This window comes from Pantherophis guttatus, chromosome 4 (assembly GCF_059756535.1).
Source record: "Pantherophis guttatus breed Tessera chromosome 4, ASM5975653v1, whole genome shotgun sequence".
In the NCBI taxonomy this organism is placed as follows: domain Eukaryota; kingdom Metazoa; phylum Chordata; class Lepidosauria; order Squamata; family Colubridae; genus Pantherophis; species Pantherophis guttatus.
The window spans coordinates 102,864,497-102,887,795 of record NC_142066.1 but is presented as its reverse complement, the minus strand read 5'-3'; the positions used below and the strand labels follow the sequence as shown (position 1 = coordinate 102,887,795).

Below are 23,299 nucleotides of genomic sequence, written 5' to 3'. Positions count from 1 at the left end.
GATCCAGCGGCCTAGGGTGGTGCTTTTAGCTCAAGTTCCAATGGAAGCTGGCTGAAATGATATAAAAAGGGCTTCCGTCTTACGAAGAGGGGCCGTTCTGTTGATGTAAATCTTTAGAGCCCGACGAACATCGAGACAGTGCCAGAAACGTTCAAGTCGGTGCACTGGTTGGGGACAAAAGTCTGGAAGGACAAGCTCCTGTGTTTGATGGAATACAGAGTTAATCTTCGGAAGAAATGCTGGGTCCAGCCTGAGAACCACTCTGTCTCTGTGGAATATGCAAAGGTCACTGCGGACCGAGAGGGCCACTAACTCCGATATTCGACGAGCCGAAGAAATGGCGACAAGGAAGGCCACCTTAAAGGACAAGAAACGAAGCGATACTTGACGGAGTGGTTCAAAGGGAGACGAAGTCAAGGCGGTGAGGACTTTGTTCAGGTTCCAGGTAGGATAACGATGAATGGTAGGGGGATAGAGGTTGACAGCTCCGCGCAAAAAGGTGCGAATGAAAGGATGATGGGAGAGAGAATCCGGAGAATTACAGGAGAGGATGGAGGCTATGGCAGCCATTTGGCGTTGTAAGGTATTTGGAGTTAAGCCCGACTCAAACCCGTCTTGTAAGAAAACCAGGACCTGAGTGACCGAGGCCAACATTGGGTCAATGGAGGATCGTCTGCACCAGTTTGAAAATGAGTGCCATGTTGCTTCATAAATGCATGAAGTGGAGGGACAGCGAGCTGCTTGCATGGTGGAAATTACTCTGGATGGAACGTTGGCCTCCGTCAAGAGGCGCCACTCAGCCTCCAAACGGTTAGTTGGAGCCATGAGGGATCCGGATGATGAAGAGACCCCTGGGATAGGTCCATCCTGGAGTCCGGTATGCGCCAGTGGTCCTGGACCGATAAGGCGATCAGGTCCGCATACCATGGACAACGAGGCCAGTGCGGGGCCACGAGGAGAAGCTCCGCCTTTTCATCCAGCATCTTCCGTAGCACTCGAGGAATGAGGGGTAGAGGAGGGAAGGCATATAGAAGCCCGACTGGCCAGGGGCTGCGAAGGGCGTCCGTTGCCTTGGCCCGAGAATCCAGAAACTGGGTAAAGTACCTTGGAAGCTTGTGGTTCTGAGAGGAGGCGAAGAGATCGAGTACCGGGGTTCCGAATCGGGCAGTGATGTCTTGAAAGAGACGAGGAGGAAGGCTCCACTCTCCGTGGTCTATCAGGGACCTGCTGAGGGCGTCCGCTTGTGTGTTCGCTGTCCCTGATATGTGGTCCGCCTTCAGGGACTTGAGATGTTTCTCGGCCCAGCGACAGAGGAGAGTTGTTTCCGCCAGAAGGGACCTGAAATGAATGCCACCCATCTTGTTTATATGGGCCTTCGTGGCCATGTTGTCGGTCAAGACTAGAACGTCTTTGCCCTCCGCCAGGGGTTGGAAGTGTAGAAGAGCTAGGCACACAGCTCGAAGTTCCAGATAATTGATGTTGCAGTTGCGGTCCCGCTGAGACCAAAGTCCCTGGGCCATTTGATGACTCAGGTGGGCTCCCCAACCCGACAAGCTGGCATCCGTGGTGAGGACCAAACGATGTGGCTCCCTGAAGAAGGAACCTCTGGAGATAGCTTCCGAAGTCCACCATCTGAGAGAAGAGATGACCAAAGGAGGAAGACGAATATGGGACAGAGATGTGCCGTGGCCTGATCGTTGATGGGGCAGAAGGAACCACTGTAGGTCACGACAGTGATACTGGGCCCAGGGGACGATGCCAAAAGTTGAAACCATTTTGCTGAGAAGGCAGGATAACTGGAGAAGGGATGTGAAGTCCTGTGATATGCACAGAGTAGCTAAGGACCTGAGACTTTCTTGGTGATCAGGAGAAAGGGACACCTGAGAAGAGATGGTATCAATAGAGGCCCCCAGATGGAGAATGCGGATGGAAGGAGAAAGGTGGCTTTTGGACCAATTAACCGAAAAACCATGACTCTGGAGAAGAGTCAGAACGGTAGAAAGATCCTTTTGGGCTAGAGGCAGGGAAGAGGACATAATTAGAATTAGATGGATCCGCCCCAGGCGCCTGATGGATCCTGATAGGTTCCAGATGGAGCTTGGGCCAATTCCTGAAATCTGGCACACGACTCGGCCGAGGACCTGGTAGCTGCCTGGGATCGGGCGGCTGGTGGGCCTTGGATCGAGTCGTGCCTTTGCGGCCTCTGACCCGGTGTCGATCCCTCGCGGCTCCTTGGTTCACCAAGGAGTTGAGGGAGATGAAACGCCGGAAAAGACGCCTAGAGAGCGGTTGGAGGGCCAGTCTCGCTGAATCTGACCGAACACTGGTAAGGTCGCATATTAAGACCTACCTAGTGGCGATAAAGACGGCAAAGTTTAATTACTTTTCCGCCTCTATTGCGTTATCAGGGAATCGTCCGGCCGCCCTGTTCAGGGTAACCCGCTCCCTGCTCCATCCGGGAGTGCGGGAGGATCCCTTGGAAGGCAGGGCGGAGGATTTCAGACAATACCTGTATGACAAAATCGCTCAGATCCGGGGGGATTTGGAATCTGACTGGGTAGATCAGGGCAGGGTGACGAGGAATAGTCTTGAGAATGTTACCTGGGAGGAGTTTGATGCTGTGACTCCCGATGATGTGGACAGGATTTTGGGGAGACTTAGTGCGGCCACATGTTTACTGGACCCGTGTCCCTCCTGGTTGGTACTGGCCTCCCGGGAGGTTACACGAGGCTGGCTCCAGGGTGTAATCAACGGTTCGTTGAGTGAGGGTCACTTCCCCGCCGCCTTAAAAGAAGCGGTGGTGAGGCCTCTCCTCAAGAAGCTGTCCCTGGATCCGGCAATATTGGCCAACTATCGTCCTGTCTCCAACCTTCACTTCCTGGTGAAGGTTGTTGAGAGTGTGGTCGCGCGACAGTTTCCACAATTCTTGGAGGAAACATCCTATCTACATCCGTTCCAGTCAGGTTTCAGGCCTGGACACAGCACGGAAACGGCATTGGTCGCATTGGTTGATGATCTCTGGAGGGCTCGGGACAGGGGTTGTTCCTCTGTTCTGGTCCTGTTAGACCTCTCAGCGGCTTTTGATACCATCGACCATGATATCATGCTGCACCGGTTGGAAGAGTTGGGGATGGGGGGCACCGTATTACGGTGGTTCTCCTCCTTTCTCTCCGACCGGTCGCAGTTCGTGTTGGCAGGGGGGCAGAGGTTGACCTCAAGGCCTCTTATATGTGGAGTGCCTCAGGGGTCGGTCCTCTCGCCCCTCCTGTTCAACATTTATGTGAAGCCGCTGGGCGAGATCATCCGTGGCTTTGGGGTGAGATACCACCAGTACGCTGATGACACCCAGCTGTACAACTCCACCCCGGAACACCCCAACGATGCCCCTGAAGTGATGTCCCAGTGCCTGGAGGCTGTGCGGATCTGGATGGGGAGGAACAGGCTCAGGCTCAACCCTTCCAAGACTGAGTGGCTGTGGCTCCCGGCATCCCGATATAGTCAGTTGACTCCATCACTGACTATTGGGGGCGAGTCGTTGGCCCCCACTGAGAGGGCTCACAATCTGGGAGTCCTCCTGGATACACAGCTGTCCTTGGAGGAACATCTGATGGCTGTAACCAGGGGGACCTTTTGTCAGTTCGCCTGATCCGCCAGTTGCGGCCCTTTCTTGATCGGGATTCCCTGTGCACAGTCACTCATGCCCTCGTCACCTCTCGCCTTGACTACTGCAACGCTCTCTACATGGGGCTCCCCTTGAGGAGCACCCGGAGGCTCCAACTGGTTCAGAACGCAGCAGCGCGGGTAGTGACGGGAGCAGCATGGCGCTCCCATGTAACACCGCTCCTGCGTGAGCTGCACTGGCTCCCAGTGGTCTTCCGGGTGCGCTTCAAGGTGTTGGTTATCACCTTTAAAGCGCTCCATGGCATAGGGCCTAGCTATCTTTGAGACCGCCTGCTGCCACCGACGACCTCCCATCAACCCGTGCGCTCCCACAGAGAGGGCCTTCTCGGGGTGCCATCAGCCAAACAGTGCAGGCTGGTGACCCCCAGGGGGAGGGCCTTCTCTGTGGGGGCACCTACCCTCTGGAATCAATTGCCTCCAGAGATAAGGAGAATCCAAGACTCCAAGAATCCAGCAAGCCAGGCTGGCCTAATTTTTTAAGTGTTTTTAAGTGTTTTGTTTATTGTTTTTAATTAATGGGGCCAAATTTATATATATATATTTTAACTGTATTTTAATATTTGTACTTGATGTTTTTACTTGGCTGTTCACCGCCCTGAGTCCTCAGGGAGAAGGGCGGTATACAAATTCAAAATAAAATAAAATAAAATAAATAACCAAAATGTCATCTAAGTAGAATTGAAGCCAAATTGGAATTGATCGGATATGGGCTATAAGGGAGGCCATGACCTTTGTAAAAACTCTGGGGGCCGAGGAGAGCCCAAAGGGGAGAGCTCTGTACTGAAAGTGGGCTCCCTTGTAGTGAAAACGGAGGAATTGTCGGTGAGAAGGGTGAATGGGGATGGATGTATGCCTCCATGAGGTCAATTAAAGATAGAAAATCCCCCGGGCGGAGACACTCCAAAATGGAGAACAGGGTATGCATCTTGAACCGGCGATAGATTACGTGCCGGTTCAAGGCCTTAAGGTCTAATATAGCTCGCCAACCCCATGAAGATTTCTTCACAATAAACAGTCATGAGTAAAACCCATGGCCCCGTTGTTCAGCGGGCACGGGTTGGACAGCTCTGATAGATAGGAGGTGGTCAATGGCAGAAGAAAGAGAGCCTGCTTAACAGGATCGTGAGACAGGGGACAGGAGAGAAAAACGGAGGGAGGGGGAGAATTAAACTCTAATAAAAGGCCGGATTTAATGGTGGACAAAACCCAAGCATCTGATATGGAGGACCGCCATTGATCATAAAAAAGAGAGAGGCGGCCCCCAATGGGGGGATCCTGAGTTGAACTATCTTCCCCTCCGGGCAAAACGCCCCCTGCCCCCCCTGAAGGACCTTTTGGGAGGAAATCTACCCCCTGATCTGACCTGAGAGTCGAGTTGGGAAGATCTGGTTGGGATAGGACACTGGTAGCGGGACTGGAATGAAGAGGAGTTGAAGGTCCGAAAGGACTGGGTCCGAGGATAAGGAGAGTAGCAGTTATCAGAGCGTCTGTGCTGAGATGGGAGGATTTTGCACCGGTCCTTTGTCTCTATCTGGAGTGGCTCCAGAGGAGCGCCAAACAGGTTACCAGGAGAGTAAGGTGAGGAGGTTAGTTGCCATTTGCTTCACATGTCAGCTTGCCAATTTCTGAGCCATAGGAGCCGTCGCGAAGCTACCGAGGAGCCCAGAGCCTTGGCCGCAAAGCGGGTCGCATTGAGGGTCGCGTCCGCTGAATATTCCAGAGCCGCTGATATCATGTTGATGTCCTGTCAAACTCTGGAATCCGCCTGAAGTAAGTGGTCTTGCAGCTGTTTGAGCCAGAGAAGGGCGGCTCGATTGAAAAATGATGCTGCCGATGATGATCTGATAGACCAGGCAGAGGCCAGATGACCATTGACCAGGGTTTTCTCTGCTCGTTTATCCTCAGGCCGAAGGGAGTCCTCAGGAGGACCCGTTGGATGGGATAGATTAACTAAGGCCACGATTGGAGGATCAACCGTTGGAGATTGCAGGAGATCCGCCATGGAGGAAGCTGAATTGTATAGATGTTTGTCTAAATTGTTGGGGCTAGGACCCGAGCCAGGGACAGACCATTGTCGGCGAAGGACATCAAGAAAGAGCTTGGGAGCCGGGATAGTCTCAGGAGCCATAGTTGGTTCCGCAAATAGGGCTGAAGCCGGGTCAGCCGCTGAATTAGAAGTGTTTGGAGGTGGAACTTCTCCCAAGCGGGTATTAGCGATAGCCTTGTACAGAAGGGAGTGGAACATTTGCGGCCTAAAGAGGCCAATAAAAAGAGATTGGTCTGGACTTAGTCCTTCATTGTCTGAGAGGGCAGAATCAGGGGCTTTCTCTGGTTCGGAGACCGAGGCCTGATCGCCTGAATGGTCTAATTCCGCCTGATCAATGTCAGATACCTGATCCACCGAGAGGGCAGGTTGCTGGCCTTCAGACGCTGCCATGGCAGAAACCTGAGAACCAGGTAGAAAACCTGCTTGTTGCATGCACTGCGCAAACTCCTGGCGAATGGCTCTTGATAACAGAATCCCAAATTCCTCTGGCAGTTGGGGAAGCACAGCCTAGGAGGGGGAACAGCCTGGGTCGGTGGAGGAGAGGGAGAAGAAGAGGGGACTGCAGCCTCCGTCTGAAATAGAGGTTCCTTACCAGGGGTTGGTGCAGGTCCCAGGAAGGGACGGCGGTCAGGCGATAAATCTCTAACGCTTTGAACCTCATCCTCAACAACAGATTGAGGCCTGGAATGGGCCTGGGGCAGGTGCGCAGGAGAGGCAGGCCGAGCCTGTGCCGAGGCCTTGGTAAAGGCCTTTTCAATAGCCTTATGGCGCCTTTGGTCGTCCCTGGAATAATTAGGGATGGATGAGGTAGAAGAGGCTGCCCTGCCTTTGGCCCTCTTGGCAGGTGGAGCCTGGCCCAATGAGCCCTCTAATGGGTCCGGGGCATGGTGAACATGGCTGGAGGAGGAAGTCTTGGAATGGCCCTTGCGGCTCTTAGAGGAATCTGCCATTCTAAGATGGTATTGGATATTCAAAATGGCGGCTGCCATAAATTCGCGCCCAAAAATAGCTAGAATAATCCGATGGAGATTTACAGAGATGAAGCTCCAGGCAGGCCGGGTCCTCTGGACGTTGAAATCGCCGCTATTGCTAGCTCTAGGCTATTACTGTGATTAGGGGCGGCAGCAGTTTGATCGAGGCAGCTGCTAGGCTAATCGCCGTTAAAACGCAGCGCTGAGGAGATCGGAGGCAGATAATGGCCGCTGACGAGGGGAATCTGTCAGCCGACAGATTCCAAGCCGGAGCCCCGGCTGGCGGCAGAACAGGCAAGCCGAGCGAACAGGAGACTTAAAATCATGAAATAAAGTTCAAATTTGCTGTCCCCAAAGCTAAATGGCTGATTTCAGGGAAGGATTTTACAGACAAGCTGGAAGACACGACTATTCAGCATAGACCGAGTCGAAACACTGGGCCTGAAGGGGCGGAGCTATTCAAATTGAAGTAGACTCGGTCAATGCTGCATAGATGAGGTCGATAACCTAGTCTGACTGGCGTTTCTTTCCTTCGGAGAATACATTGTATGTTTGTATGTGTGTTTGTCTAAAAAATAAAAAAAAAATTTTTTAAAAAAAACCCAAAAAAGGTAGGTGCGTCTTATACTCCGGTGCGTCTTATACTCCAAAAAATACGGTATAACAGTACAGGTAGTCTTCGACTTACAACACTTCACTCAAAGTTACAACAGCAGTGAAAAAGTGACTTATGACCATTTTTCACACATATAATGGTTGTAACATCTCAATAGTCACATGATTTACATTCAGATGTTTGACAATTGGTTCATATTTTTGATGGTTGCAGTGTCCTGGGTCCTCTTTTGCAACCTTCTGACAAGCAAAGTCAATGGGAAAGCCAGATTCACTTAACAATGGTGTTACTAACTTAACAACTATAGTGATTCACTTAACAAATGTGACAAGAAAAGTCGTAGAATGGGGTAAAACTCATTTAATAAATTTCTCACTTAGCAACATAAATTTTGGGTCATATGTCAAAGACTACCTGTATAAGAGAAATGGGGAAATGTGGAGAGCAGGAATAGAATTTAGGTTGAATTATGTGATTCAATGATAAAATCAAATACTTGTATTTATTAGTACAAGTACATGCAAACTCTTACATTTATATAACTTCTCCTGAGGCCTTTCATAAAGGAAACATGTTGGTCACCTAAACTGTAACTATTTTTTTTTTTGTAAATATTTTTTATTTATTTTTTCAAATTTAAACATAAAAACATAACTTTCAAGAGCAAAAATCTCGATCCGGTCATAGATGGTTACCACGCTTACATTCCTTTCACAAGCTCAATTCACAATTTCCATTACATCTTTTATAAATAAACAAAAAAAAAAAAAAGAAGATAAAAAAGAAATTCAAAACTTAAGAAAAAAAAACAATTTTATCTCAAATTTCACATTTTCATCTATATATCTATCCAAAATTAGTTTCAAATTCACTTTCACTCATTTTTACATCTGCATAACAATTCTAAACATATCTTTATTCTTCTTTACCTTATATCTTATACAAGTCATATCAAAATAATTTTTACAATATTCTAACCTCTTATTAAGTGTTTACCTTACAATTTTATTATCATTTATTCTTAGTTTCAATTCAATACCACTCCATTTTTATTGTATTTTATAAAACAACATTTTATCTAATTTTAATCCTTTGACCCTTATCCTCAAATCAGTTTACCTTAGGTTTTTTTTTCCTCCCAGTTTACATATTACACAGATTTCTCTCAAAGGCATATTTTATTTAATCCATTTTCTAATATATTTTCCACTATATCTCCCTCTAATATTTAACAATCTTCCAGCTTATTCTATTTGATTAATTCTCAGCTTGATCCCCTCCAAAACACCAACTATTTAGTTGATTTTAGAATAGTTCCTCAATCTCCTCCAACTCTCCTCCTATTTGTTTGACTTTTTCCAGCATTTTGTGGGCTGATTTCCAGCATAGTCTCCTCCTTAACTCCCTCCATTGTTTGGCTGATTTCCAGCATAGTCTCCTCCAACTCTCCTCCTATTTGTTTGGCTGTTTCCAGCATTTTGAATTAATTTCCAACGTATTTCCACCGAGTCTCAAACTCTTATCTAGTTGGTATCCATCCCACACATTTTAACTGTAATATAATTATCTGTTTTATATCATTTTTCCATCCTGCTCTTTCAATTTAAATCTCAGTATATGTCATAATAGTCATCATTTCCAACTTGTATTACCTTAATTCAATCACTAGCATCTGTGTATCTTGTATTTTGTTCAATCAATCCTTATTCATCAGTTTAACATTTGTTTGCAAGTTAAAATTAAAACGTATTACATCAAACAGTACATTTTTTATTATTTTTGTCCCCTTGATATCATCCACTATTTTAATAGCCACCTCTTATTTTCTATTTTTATTATTTCACAACCCTTTCTGTTTTTATCCAAAAATCATATATACATAGGCTTTTAAACTTTACATTTCAGTTAGTCACATTTAAATTTATCCACTTTAATTCTTCCTTTTCTTCCTTTTCCTCTCTGTCCAAAGTGCTCTATTTCAAGGTTCATCAGTTCAAAGTAAAGAGTTTCTGTATGTCCCTTTAAAACTTTTAAAATGTCTGATCCAAGCGTAGTGCATCAGCTTCCTGTCTTTGTTAACTACGCCACACCTAGTTTTGTCAGTCTCCATTGTTAAAATCCAAAATGTTCTTTCTTTCTTCTTTCTTAAAATTATCTGGGACAGAGTAGGAATCTCCAAAATCCTTATATCCAATATTAATTTCAAGTAATCCAAGGTAAAAAGCCAATTAACATGTTTCTTTTCCACCCAGAAAGGGAAATCTCTTTAATCCACTTCTCTGTTTAATCACTGCAGACTCCATGGCTATTTCTCTATCTTCATTAGCTTCAGTTTCTTTTAGAGGCATTAATTCTCAGGAATATCCATTTCTCCTCTCCACTCCAGTTAAAGGCACAGTCAAATTTCAGAAATTTATTAATACCAAATCATCCAGTTTAAGTTTACTGCAACAAAATTCAATTTGGGTCTTTTACCCATTTTTTTTTTCCTTTTCAATCTTTAAGCCCCGCAGTCCAACAGCCGCTTTTAATTTTGGGGTCTTATTTTCCAATAATTCCAAATAGGTACGTTATTGCCTGGGTTGGTGTCACTCACCTGGCTTCTTGATTTTTGCTCTTTCTTCATCTTCTTCCTCCAGCACAATCCTTGTTCCTGGTTGCCGCAGTTTCAGGGCAGCCACAATGGCTGCTGTCCCACTGCCGCCGGCGTGAAGGAGAAGCCTCCGGCCCCGAGGAACCCGCCCGTTCCTCTCGGCCGCCCAAGGCGTTCCTTCTTGTCCCCCTGTCCCTACAAGACAGGGGAGGTCCGCAGACCTATCGGCAGCAGCTTAGCAGAGGGGATTTGGCAGGGCTCAGCGGAGCTCGCCATTTCCCCGTCTGTGTCCCAGTGACGCCAACCGGAAGAGCCCCCTAAATGGCAACTATTATGGAATGTGTCAATTCTGCTATTACGTTGAAGATTACCAGCTTATGCTACTTTCAATCCTACCAACTTTAATGTATATGTGTTCCTTTATTGCCCTATGTATACTGAAACTATCTTTGATTAATCTTCGATATCAGGCCTATCAAATTGGCGGCCCACGGGCCGGATGTGTCACACACAGGCCACACCCACCCCAGCTCCACAAAGGCAAAAAATGTTGTGATACATCACAATACGTCACATGACATGATCAATTTTGACCCCCCTGTTCTATATAGTATCAACATAGCATAACAATTTTTTGCCTTTGTCCTGCTTGGAATAAGATCGATTATTTACTATAATGTCCTAATTTGAACTAATAAACTCTCCAGTTTATTGGTTCCTTAGTGAATTAATTCTGTTACAAAATATTTTAATATTTTCCCTGTATTGTAATCACAAGCTAATGAAATTACCATAACATTTGAAGAAAAATGAAGTGAAAAAGCTATGTCCAACATAGTAATAAACATAATGTGAGAAATCCAGATCACCTATAAATCTTCAGTTGACAAAACACTGTAAACATTTAATCTCATTACACATTATTCTAATTTACTTCTTTATAAAGATACATTCACACTTTACTATGCCTATTCTACTGAAGTAAGGAAACCATATTGAACACGTGCACATCAACCCATTCCTCCCAATCTCTTTTTCACGTAACAAATGTTGAATTTAATACATAGACATAAATAAAACTACAATTTATGCAGTTACCTAGGTAGTCCTTAACCTACAACCATTTGTTCAAAATTATGACAGTGCTGAATGAAGAGACATTTGACCTCTATTTGAAAACTCTGGGAGGCCAGGCATAGGCCACATATGGGAGCTGGGGGGAAATGGACGTTGTCTTACCTGAACGTCCCTTTTATGCTTGCTGCGCCGCCAATCCTACTCCTGGGATCATTGTATGTTGATTGGATAAAACTGAGTGCCCATCATTTTTCCTGCAGCCTTGGCTCCGCCCACAGTGTCGTTGCCCCGTCAGTCTTTTTCACGAAGCAAATACCCGTAGGGACACCGACTCTTCTCCAGGAACTGCAGTCTGAAGACCAATATTGTAACAAGCATCGCCAACACTGCAGAGGAAAGAAAGCAAAAAAACACACCACCCACAGCAGTAATGGTCGGCCAGCGGGTGGGCCAGATTGGCAGCGCAGCGAGCATAAAAGGGACGTTCAGGTAAGACAACGTCCATTTTCCTGACTCGCTGCGCCGCCAATCCTACTCCTGGGACATGCCCAAGTTCATTGATTCCCTGGGAGGGGCCGACCCATTGGCTGACCATGGGTGGATATTACCGATTGCAGTACGTGTCTGCCGAAAGCGGCATCAGCAGAAGCAAAGGTGTCCAAGTGATAGTGGTGAACAAAGGAAGATAATGAAGACCAAGTCGCCGCCTTACAAATGTCATCAACAGACGCCTGGGTAGCCCATGCCCCCCAGCCATGAAGACTGGCATCCGTCGTTACTGTGACTCGATCCGGTTCCAGAAAGACAATTCCACATTGTAGAGCAGTGGACTCCCACCACTGCAGAGATTTCTTGACTCTGACCGGAACTGCTACCCTGTCCAGAGAGTCCGCCTGTCCCGTCTGTTGGAATGGTAGTAGGAACCATTGCAGTTGGCGAAAATGACGACAAGCCCACGGCACTATTTGTATGCAGGAAATGAATTTTCCCAACAGTTGGGAGAGTAGTAATATAGTCACTTTTGGTTGAAGAATCACCTGCCTCACCAAGTCCCAGATACTGGATTGACGATCCGGTGACAGGAAAACCATTCCTTGAAGAGAATCTATAACTGAGCCTAGATGGAGAATATGTGACGTTGGAATCAACTGGCTCTTGGGAATGTTGAGGACAAATCCGTGGCCCTGTAGGGCCTAAAGTACCTCTTGTCTGTCCTTGTCTGCTTGTGCCTTGGAAGATGACAGGATCAAAACATCGTCCACATAATAGACCATACGGATGGACCGTTCCCGCACCAATGCCGTTAGAGCCGCTAGAATTTTCGTGAAAGTCCACGGTGCCAACGATAGACCAAATGGCATGGCTCTGTATTGAAAATGGCGCCCTTCAAAGGCGAAATGGAGAAACCATCTGTGATCTGGATGAATAGGCACATGGAGATATGCCTCTTTTATGTCCACAGATTGCATCAAGTCCCCGCGTCGAATGCATGCTAAAATCGTTCTGAGCGAATGCATTTTGAAACGTCGGTACAAAATGAAGAGGTTCAGTTCCTTGAGGTTTAGAATACCCCTCCAACCCCCCGAACTTTTGGGTACCAGGAAGAGTACTGAATAGAAGCCGGTCCGAAGTTGATCGTTGGGAACCGGTTCTATCGCCTCTATTTCCAGTAAGTGTTGAATCTCGAGTAGCATGAGATGACGTTTCTGGGGATTCTCTGACCAGGGACACAGAATGAATCGATCCAGAGGGGGGGAGGTGAACTCCAATTTGAGGCCATATGTGATAGTGTGAAGAATCCAGGCATCCGTGGAGGTGGTCTCCCACTGATGGTAAAATGCCTGAAGCCATCCCCCTACCGGAAGGCAGGACAGAAAGTCATTTGCCTCAACGGAAGGATCACGAGCCGGAGCCACGGAAGGGCCTTTTGAAGTTGGTCTGACGTCTTCCGCGGTCACGAAAGGTAGGTCGACCAGAGAAGAAATATCCCTGACCATAACTTTGGTAGAAGTAGGACCCGCTGGGCCTGGAATCAGTCTGAAAAGGCTGCTGGCTGTAAGATGAAGATCTGCGATCCGGTCTCCTGTATGACGTAGAAAGAATCTTCCTCTTATCCTGGCCCTCTACCAGAACGGGATCCAGAGCCGCCCCAAAGAGAGAAGACCCCTTGAATGGTGCGGCAGTGAGCCTCCATTTAGACTTTGTGTCAGCTCGCCAATGACGAAGCCACAACAAACGGCGAGAAACTACAGAAGAAGTGAGGGCCCGTGAAGCAAACTTTGCTACATCCAGCGATGCATCAGCCGAAAATTCGGCTGCAGCAATCAGTCTGGTTATGTCTTGTTGTATTCTGGCCTCCTCTGGGGGCACTCTGTCTCTTAATTGGCGAAGCCATATAAGGGATGCCCTATTAAAAAATGAGGCAGCAGTAGCAGCTCGAATTGCCCAAGCAGACGCTTGATGTGTTTTCCGACACGACATCTCAGCTCGTTTGTCCTCCATTCGTAGACCGTCTCCAACATCACCAGCCAAGACAGAGGAGGAGACGAGACTAGCTACAGGTTCATCTACCGAAGGTAGTTGCAGCAAAGATTCTAGGTCGGGGGCAGCACAATACATTCGTTTGTCCTGGCCAGAAGGGCCAGAAAGAGAACCAGGTCAGTCCCAAGCGCGTTGAATCATCTGAGAGAATAAATCTGGGAACGGAATATAATCATGCTCAGGTTGAGGCATTTTAAATAAAGAGTCAGACATATTAGGTTGTTCCTGTGAAGAAGAAAGTGGGTCAATAATCTTGCCCATATTAGTGGCAACCTTAGCCTTATGCAGCAAGGAAGTAAAAAGAGCATGTCTGAACAGTCCCGGAAAGGCAGGCTTGTCAGACAGAGTCTCATCATCCTCAGACATATCAAAGTCATCAAAATAGTCGTCATCAGGTTCGGATCCCTCTACGCCCTGTTGGGAAGTAGCAGACTTAGACATAGAAGGTTAGGCCACTGAGACAGAATGCATTGGTTTCGTTGGTGGCACAGGTACGGAAGGCATTGTACTATGTTGTAAAGTAGACTGCAAAAAACTTGCAAATGCTTGAGAAAGCAGTTTGAAAGTCAATCACCTGACCAGAATTAGTAGTACCCATCACTTGGGGTTGCGAAACAGGGACAGCAGAGTTAGAGTCTGATGCACCAGAAGGCAACTGCGCAGGCAGAGGTGTATGCTGAACATGATCACCCTGACTACAGAGTAAATTGTGGCCCTGAGGCACAAGAATAATGTCACCCTGTGGCCAAGCCACGATATTGGGCTCTTGAGGAATAGATACAGGTGGCACAGGATACTGGGCCACATTATCCTCAACATTCAATGGAGTAGGCTCTTCAGATTGCATAGTAGCTTTAGCCTTGTTAAACTGCTTCTCCAGAGCATTGTGGTATCTAGCAGCATGTTTGTCCATAGAACCCTCAACTTGAGGAAGCTGAGCCACTGTCTTTTTTGCAACACCTCTGGTTTTAGCCTTTCTTTTCCCCGCAGGTTTAGGGGAGGGAGCCCCACGAGGGGAAACCTCCCATTCGATATCTGAGGACAGAGGGGAATCCGCCATAACTCTGACAGAGATATTGCTATTATTATTATTATTAATTTTTTTTATATAAACAATCAATTAATATCAAGAACAATCAAGAACTACTTCCCTTCAAACAAACGCCAATCCAATAATTTGAAAGATGAGACAGGTGGCTGCAGGAACTTTATCAGCAGGCCACGCTTCACGATCTTGGGAGCTGTCAAAGAAATCCCCTCAGCAAAATGGCGACCGGAGCAAGGCTTTGGGAAAAAAATTCAGCTATGCCACCTTTCATGAAGGAAAAGAGACACAAACATCAGTTACAATACTGTCAAGTAGTTAATTAATTATCAGGCAGCAAAAAAACAATAATGCCAGTAAATTCAAACAGCAGCCTGAAAAGGCTGTTAATTTAAACGAGGCAGGAAAATCCAACCGCCACAAAACTGTCTCATATCGTCTCATATCTTCAGGGTATGCCACTGATGGGCAGGGACCTTGGAGCCGCCATTGAAGAGAGAGAAGCTGCGTAGGTGGGGGTGATTATACGGCGAACCAAACCAGCTCCACCACCTGTGGCACCACGGGGGACAAAGGAACGCGCCTCCCAGCCGGGCGAAATTACCAAATACGCCTCCAGCTGTCCTCACGGAGATCAAAAAGGAATTGCCGACTCGGCAAGGCAAGCCCTCACCAAAGCTGACGCTCCGCTTCTTTTGCAAGCTCCCTGTGTGCTGTCCCTTCAGCTGGGCAAAAATTGAATAGCGCCTCTCAGCTGTCTTTCGGAGCTAAATAGAGGCTGGCTGGGTCGGCAGTTTAACTACTTAGCCGAAACCACCACTTGCGCCTCAAACTGATAGGCGGGAAAAGGAAAATGGTGGATCAGCCATTTGAAGCTAACGCCAAAAACCGCCGCTCCGAAAAAATTCCAATCCTTCCTATCGCAGCTCTCTCAATTTTACACAAATATACCCAGGTCAAAAATCTCGTAAAAACTCAATAACAATCAAATCACTCAAGAGAAAAGGCACTCAGGTGTACTCCTATCAACTGAGTGAAAAAGACTGATGGGGCAATGACACTGTGGGCGGAGCCAAGGCTGCAGGAAAAATGATGGGCACTCAGTTTTATCCAATCAACATACAATGATCCCAGGAGTAGGATTGGCGGTGCAGCGAGTCAGGAAAATGTTTCAGTGCAGGCCTGGACCTACAACTGGGCCTCTCCTACCTCAAGGCAATCCACTCTCTCTCAACAATCCTGCATTGAATGAGGCAATTATGTGGGCACCTCACTTAACAATCACAACTTACAACTGTAATTCTGAACTCTACTGTGATCATAACCCGAGGACTACCTGTAAACGCTATTCAGCAGACAAACCAATGTCAGTTCATTGATTAAGAAATGGTTTTTACTATAGTAAACTTTCTTACTGTATAAATCTAATAAAAATAATCATGTGAAATTCACATTAATGTTCCTAAAGAACATGCCATGCAGTAACATTAGTACAAATTCCCTTTCAACATTGCTAACTTCCAGATATTTTGCTTTCTAGAAACTCTGAGTCAACATAAGTAAATATTGGTTAGTGAATTTTGTATTAGGTGACCTCAATAATACAAAAGTACTCTTTAACTATCACTATCACTAGTGATGTACTATCACTAGTACATCTTGTATAACAAAAGAATATAGGTATTTATTAATATTTCTCATGTGTAATGCAAGACACAGCTACTGATAAACAAAGATTAGATTGTACTCTGGATAATTTGACATATTTATTACTTAACAGATTGACTACCAGTCAGTACATTGAAGTCAGAATTTCAATCACAACCCTGTCCACTCCTCTGCATATAATTATAGAAAAAAATCCTAGAAAAAACAGGTGCAGAAAAAACCTGATGCAAATTTTTTTTAAAGCAAATTGAAGTTACTATAGCAGCCATAAAGTCATTGCCTATTCTCAAGGAGGAAAAGAAAATAGTAGGATTTGCTAACTACCACAGCTATCCAAGCTCTTAATTTTTGATCTGGTCCTGCTTAGCTCAACTTCAAATATCAGCTGCTTGTTGTGATACAATTTAAGGTGTGTTACTTATTAGCCAAATAGCTAAATTCTGTTTACCGTTACAGTGAGACATTCTGAATAGCTAGTTGTATTAGGAGTTTCTGTAGATCATTTTATCAAGCCTTGAAGTGTCTGTTTCACCCACCTCAAGTGCAAAATAAATCCAAGGTTTTCTACTGAAATGTCTATAATGTCAAGACAGCATAAAAAGCAAGTACCAAAACCAATCAGAACAAAATCTGTCTCCCAGAAAACATTTAACAAAAGCATCCAAATGAGATACCCACCTGTCTAGACTGTAGAACAGGGGTCCCCAACCTCTGGTCCATGGGCCACCACTGGGCCATGGCATGTCAGCAACCTGGCAGCGCAAACAAGCAAAGCCTCACCCACTGGATGCAGGCAGCATGAAAAACTACTTCCCCTCCGGTCAGTGGAAAAATCTTTCTCTGTGGAACTGGTCCCTAGTGCCCCAAAGGTTGGGGGCTACTGCTCCAGAATATCAAGAATGAACTGACTTATTTCAACACCATAGAAAAAAATCTGAATATAAAATACTTTACAAGTATAGACAAGTAATCTTCTACTTAAAATGGCAATTGAGTCTGTAATTTCCATCAATAAGTGACACAGCCTTAAAGCACAATCACATTGCTTAGCAATGGTAATCCTTGTAGTCCCAGTGGCTGTCAATAAATGAATCCCATGGTTGTTAAGCAAGGCTATTTCCTGTCAGCTTCCCTCAACAAAGTTAGTGTGGAAGCTAGCAGGAAGTTGTAATCCCAGGTCTGCAGGCAGGTATGAGTAGGGGCGGCAGCAACAGGGTGGAAGGGGATATGGGGAAGGGTTGAGGAAGGTGTATGAGAGGTGCTGCAAGACACAGGTGCCAAGAGATGTCAGGGAGGTTGGAGAGAGTGCACAACAGGCACTGCATGGGGAAGGTGTGGGAGTATATATGAGTGGCACGAGGAAGGTGAACAAGGGTAGATGAAAGGTATCATGCAATGTGGGGACAGTACATGGGTGCATGTGTACAACAAAGTACATGACATTCCATGCAAGTAAGGGAGGGTGTGTGACAAGATATGTGAGGCACTGTGTGGATTGAGGGTGCACAAGGGTATGTGCAGGAAGTGCCACATGGTTTGCAAAGGGTGCAAGAGTGGCCAACCAAAGATGAGCACAAAGAGGTTGGGGAAGGGTGCAGGGATGGAAGAAATTTATCCCAGTGACTTAATCTTTCCTCCCAGCTTCCCATTTGACTTTCTGGGGAAGCCAGCATAGAAGGTTGCAAATGGTGACCATGTGATTGTGAAGCTTTTGGTAACTAGTCGTAAGTGTGAATGGGTTGCCAAGCACCCAGATCATGATCTAATGACTACAGGAGTGTTGGGCATGGGGTTGTTGTGACTCATGTGGTTAGGACACTGAGTCAGAAAACAATCGAGAGGTTGACAGCTTGGCAATTGTAAACCTCAGAAGATGAGCAGCATGACTAAATGAATTCCTGTCAATTTGTACTAACTCTTCCCAACCTAGAAATTCGAAAGAATGTAAATGCAAGCAGATAAATACTGTGTTTCCCTGAAAATAACACCCAATAGCATAGTTTTTTAACCCGCGCCTAATATAAGCTCAACTCCCAAAATAAACCCCCGTTAAGATTGTCAGCTCTGATGGTGGATATGAGCATGGCCAGCACAGGAAACAGTGACCAGGCGCAGGGGGGCTTAATTTAATGCTTTTTTTTTTTAAAATTGATTTATATGCCGCCCTTCTCTGGAGACTCAGGGTGGCTTACAATGTATTAAGTAATAGCCTTCATACTTTTGTATATTTATACAAAGTCAACTTATTGCCCCCACAAACTGGGTCCTCAATTTACCTACCTTAGAAAGGATGGAAGGCTGAGTCAACCTTGGTGAGATTCGAAGTTACAGTAATTGCAGACAGCTGGTGTTAATCACAATGCTTTTAGTCTGCTGAGCCACCAGGCTCTAACTTATAAAGAGAAAACCTGGTTACTAATACTACTACTTCTTTTCTTTCTTGGCCTCAGTTTTTTCTGTCTCCTTTTTCTTGTCATCTTTCCTCTCCTTCTTACTCTCCTTCTTCTCGGCATCTCTGTTGGCAATCTTCTTGTTGATGAGCTTGTACAGTGCTGCTACTGAATGGATCAGGCGAGGCAGGAGGCGGGGATGGCACCTGTGTGCTCCGCCTCCGCCATCCAACGTTGTCCTCCAGCACTCCTCTAGCTTTGCCTATTCTAAGCTTGTTCGTTCCAAGGCTCTGTCTGTTGCTGCGCCAAACACCAACTTGGCGAGAGGGGATTGATTTTTCTGCAGTTTAATGAGGGTGTGCCGAGTTCACTCAGGGCAGCGAACTGCTGCAGTGCTACCACCAAATGGATCAGGTGAGGCTTGGGGCGGGACAGGAGTGAGCCACACCGCAGCCTCTGCACCCTTGGGCCCCACCATCCAACATCATCCTCCAGCGGTGCTCATACTAGCAAATTAAAAGCATTAAATTAAGCCCCCTCATGTGCGCTTGCTGCAGGTGGCCACCACCACCTGCAAGGCTGACAGCGGGGTAAGGCAACGGTGGTGACACGGCGGTGGTGGCAGCAGGACTCCCGGCTACTGCCACAGCAACCAGCAATGGAACAGGAGTGGTGGCAGGAGGTGCCTCACCAGTAGGTGAGATGGGAAAGGGGCTGCTCCGGCTGCTCCCACCAGCATCAGGACTCTGCAGGCCCCTCCACCCCAACAGTATCCTTAGCCACCCATCTTGACAGGGCTTGCATGGAGATGAGCAGCCTTGTGGGGCCCAAGGAGGGTTGCAGCTGCAGGAAGGATGGAAAGGGTGGCGGGAGACAATGGTCTCCTTTCTGGTGGAGAAGGCCAATCAGCAATTCGCAGGGCAGTTTGCATGTGTACCTTGCTCTGCATTTCACCCCAGAAGTGAGATCGAAACTTTGGCTTCTCTCTGGAAGGGTGAAGCGTCCTGGTGGGCAGAATGGTGTGACTTTTCACCTAGCTCATTCTGCCTTTCTGTTTGCATTTTCCTGGACGGACCTTTTTCCAAACCCTGCCCACTTTGTCTTTCGCTTTGTCTTACTTTTTCATACAGGAGACAGCGAGTGCACGGATGCCACCGTGTGGTATCAGCCCCACCCTCTGCCTTGCCTTGTAGCGGCAGCCCGCCTATGTGGGGAAAAAAAAGATATCACCCAAAAATAAACCCTAATAGGTCTTTTGTAACAAAAATATAAGACCCTCTGCACGGCCCGTTTTTGGCCGGCAGAATGTGGCTGGAGGCTGGGGAAGAGTGAAAATGTGGTGCGGGGGAGGGCACGTGTGGCCCCCCCTGTGCCCCGTTTTGGCCGGTAAAGTGCTGCTTGAGGTCCCTTCTCCCCCCCCCACTCCCCCCCCAAAAACTACAATGCTGATCCAGCCAAGAAATCCAGTTTGACACCCCTGTTTTAAACCATTCTAATCTGGTTTCTATCCTACTTTTCATTCTTCTGATTTTCTTGAACCCAATTGTGACTGCAAAAAATAATGAGTATCCCTTAAAATTCTAAATCAAAACATTTTATACCATTTTAAATGAACTGAATTTTGTTTAATGGTAATATCTTATTACTTATACCTTATGTTGCATGTATATTATGTTCTTTGTCATTTTCTTACAATCTTTTCAACATAAAAATATTAGGATTTTAAAAAATAAAATAACAGTAAATTATTGCAAGCCAGTTTGGTATAATGGTTAAGATACCAATCTAAAAACAAGAACACTGTGTTCTAATCCTGCCTTAGGCCCAAAGCCAAATAGAGGACTTTGGGCCAGTTACATTCTGTCAGCCCTAGGAAGGAGGCAAACTGCCCAATAAAAAATACTTCAGAAAATGTTGCAAATAAAAATGCATGGATTTGTCCAAGTAGTTGGTAGAAGTGAAGATTTCTTTCCCGCTGCTTTGAAAGAGGTGGTAGTGAGGCCCCTCCTCAAGAAGGCTTCCCTGGACCCAGCTGTTTTATCAAACTATCGTCCTGTCTCCAACTTTCATTTTGTGGCGAAGATTGTTGAGAGTGTGGTGGCATGACAGCTTCCTCAGCACCTGGATGAAGCGGATTATCTGGATCTGTTCCAGTCGGGTTTCAGGCCTGGGTATAGCACGGAAACGGCATTGGTTGCATTGGTTAATGATCTCTGGAGGGCTGTTGACGGGTTGTTCCTCTGTCCTGGTCCTGTTAGATCTATCAGCGGCTTTTGATACCATCGACCATGGTATCATGCTGTGCTGGCTGGAGGGGTTAGGAATGGGGGGCACCGTTATGCGGTGGTTCGCTTCCTTCCTCTCCGGCCGTATGCAGTCTATGTTGGCAGAGGGGCAGAGGTCGACCCCAAGTCTGTGGGGTGCCACAGGGGTCGGTCCTCTCGCCCCTCCTGTTCAACGCTTTTGTGAAGCCGCTGGGCGAGATCATCCGTGGCTTCGGGGTGGATTTCCATCAGTACGCTGATGACACTCAGCTGTACATTTCCACCCCGGGCCACCCCAATGATGCCCTTGAAGTGATGTCCCGGTGCCTGGAAGCTGTACGGATCTGGATGGGGAGGAACAAGCTCAGACTTAACCCTTCCAAGACCAAGTGGCTGAGGTTTCTGGCATCCGTCATAGTCAGTTGACTCCATCACTGATTATTGGGGGTAAGATCTTGACCCCCTCAGAGAGGGCTCACAACTTGGGTGTCCTCCTGGACTTGCAGCTGTCCCTGGAAGACCATCTGACGGCTGTGGCCAGGGGGGCTTTTTATCAGGTTTGCCTGATTTACCAGTTGCGTCCCTTTCTGGATCGGGACTCCTTACGCACAGTCACTCATGCCCTCGTCACTTCCCATCTGGACTATTGTAACACTCTCTACATGGGGCTCCCCTTGAAGAGCACCCGGAGACTCCATCTGGTCCAGAATGCGGCCATGCGGGTAATTATGGGAGCGACCCAACGCTCCCATGTAACACCGCTCCTGCGCGAGCTGCACTGGCTCCTAGTGGTCTTCTGGGTGCGATTCAAGGTGTTGGTTGCCACCTTTAAAGCGCTCCATGGCATGGGCCCTGGGTATCTACAAGACCGCCTTCTGCCACTGATAGCCTCCCATCGACCGGTACGCTCCCACAGAGATAGGCTTCTCCAGGTGCCGTCAGGTAGACAATGCTGGCTGACGACCCCCAGGGGGAGAGCATTCTCTATGGGGGCCCCTACCCTCTGGAATGAGTTGCCCCCGGAGATTCGTAAGATTACCGACCTGCGTACCTTTCGCCGTGCCCTAAAAACATTACTATTCCAACAAGCAGGGCTGGCCTAAATAATAATAATATTTTTACTATTTTAATGGGTTGTTTTATTAGAATTTTCGGCCAATTGATTTAATTGTTTTAACTTGTTTTTAATTTTTCTATTGTCATGGTTTTATTTCTGGCTGTACACTGCCCTGAGTCCTTCGGGAGAAGGACGGTATAGAAATTTAATAAAATAAATAAATAAATAAATAAGATCAAGTTAAACACACATTCATGCATACATATGCAAACAATGAAAAATCTAACATTATATACACATGTAGTAAAACCTATTTGGAAATTTTGCTTAACTGAGTGCAAATATGATATTGAGCAGTATATGTTACATGATCCATACATCAGTTTTAGAAACCAATAAAAATGCTAAAATATATACCATTAAACTAGCATATCAAAACAGTCCATTTGTAATATATTTTCTAGATTTGAAAATAAAATGAAACTACATATAGTCCTCAATGAACAACAGTTCATTTAGTGATTGTTGTGACATTGCAGCATCTCCATAATCATATGATCAAAATTCAAACGTTTAGCAAAGGACTCATATTTATGATGGTTGCAGTAACCTGGGGACATGCGATTACCTTTTGTGACCTTCTAACATGTGAAGTCAATTGGAAGCCGGATTAATATCCATTTTACTAATTTAACAACTGAAGTGATTTACTTAACAACAAAGAAAAGTCCTAAAATGGGACAAAATTCATTTAACAGTCTCACCTGGCAACAGAAATTTTGGCCTCAATTATTGTTGTAAGTTGAGGGTGGTACCGTGGTACCTATACCACAACCTGCGGCATCATGTTTTGCAATGTTTTTCCCATTCATGGAGCTGGGGTGGGCGTGGCCTGCATGTGTGATGCATCTGGCCTACGGGCCGTCAGTTTGACACCCTTGACCTACACTATGAAATTATCAGCTATTTAAAGATTTTTAAGAAATGGAAATATTTTCATTTAAAATTACAGCAAGATTTCTACTTTTAAACATTCAAAATAATTAAATACACAATTATCAACAGAGTGAAAATTGGAAAATAATTTCAATTAGTAGAAAAGATCAAATTATCATATCAAACTAAGTAACCACCCAGAATAAACAAAAAATAAATAAGTAAAACAAGGGAAAAAAAGGCATTCGAGAATATATAAATTTACACTGTAAAGAAAATTCAAAATTTAAAACATAATTAATTTGTCTATCCCCTAAAATACATTTGTACTTTTGTGGGTAATCCTTTAAGAAATATTTTGGCGATCTTAAGATGTAGAATAGATTTTAACAGTGATACTTATTAATATTTAA

The 23,299-nt window shown here is 45.9% G+C and overlaps 1 protein-coding gene across 3 annotated transcripts in view; it reads right to left on the bottom strand.

Moving 5' to 3' along the window:
- The window catches only part of ZNRF2 (zinc and ring finger 2), a 112,031-nt gene that overhangs the window by 11,974 nt on the left and 76,758 nt on the right, over positions 1-23,299 (bottom strand). The window contains exon 3 of one of the 3 annotated variants that reach the window (XM_087894225.1): positions 9,949-14,838. The exons of the other annotated variants lie outside the window; for them this stretch is intronic. Within the exon in view, the coding sequence (XP_087750351.1) occupies positions 14,771-14,838 (68 nt within the window). The 3' untranslated portion in view covers positions 9,949-14,770. Of the gene's footprint in view, positions 1-9,948; positions 14,839-23,299 lie in introns of those variants that run through there. 3 annotated transcript variants of the gene reach the window in all.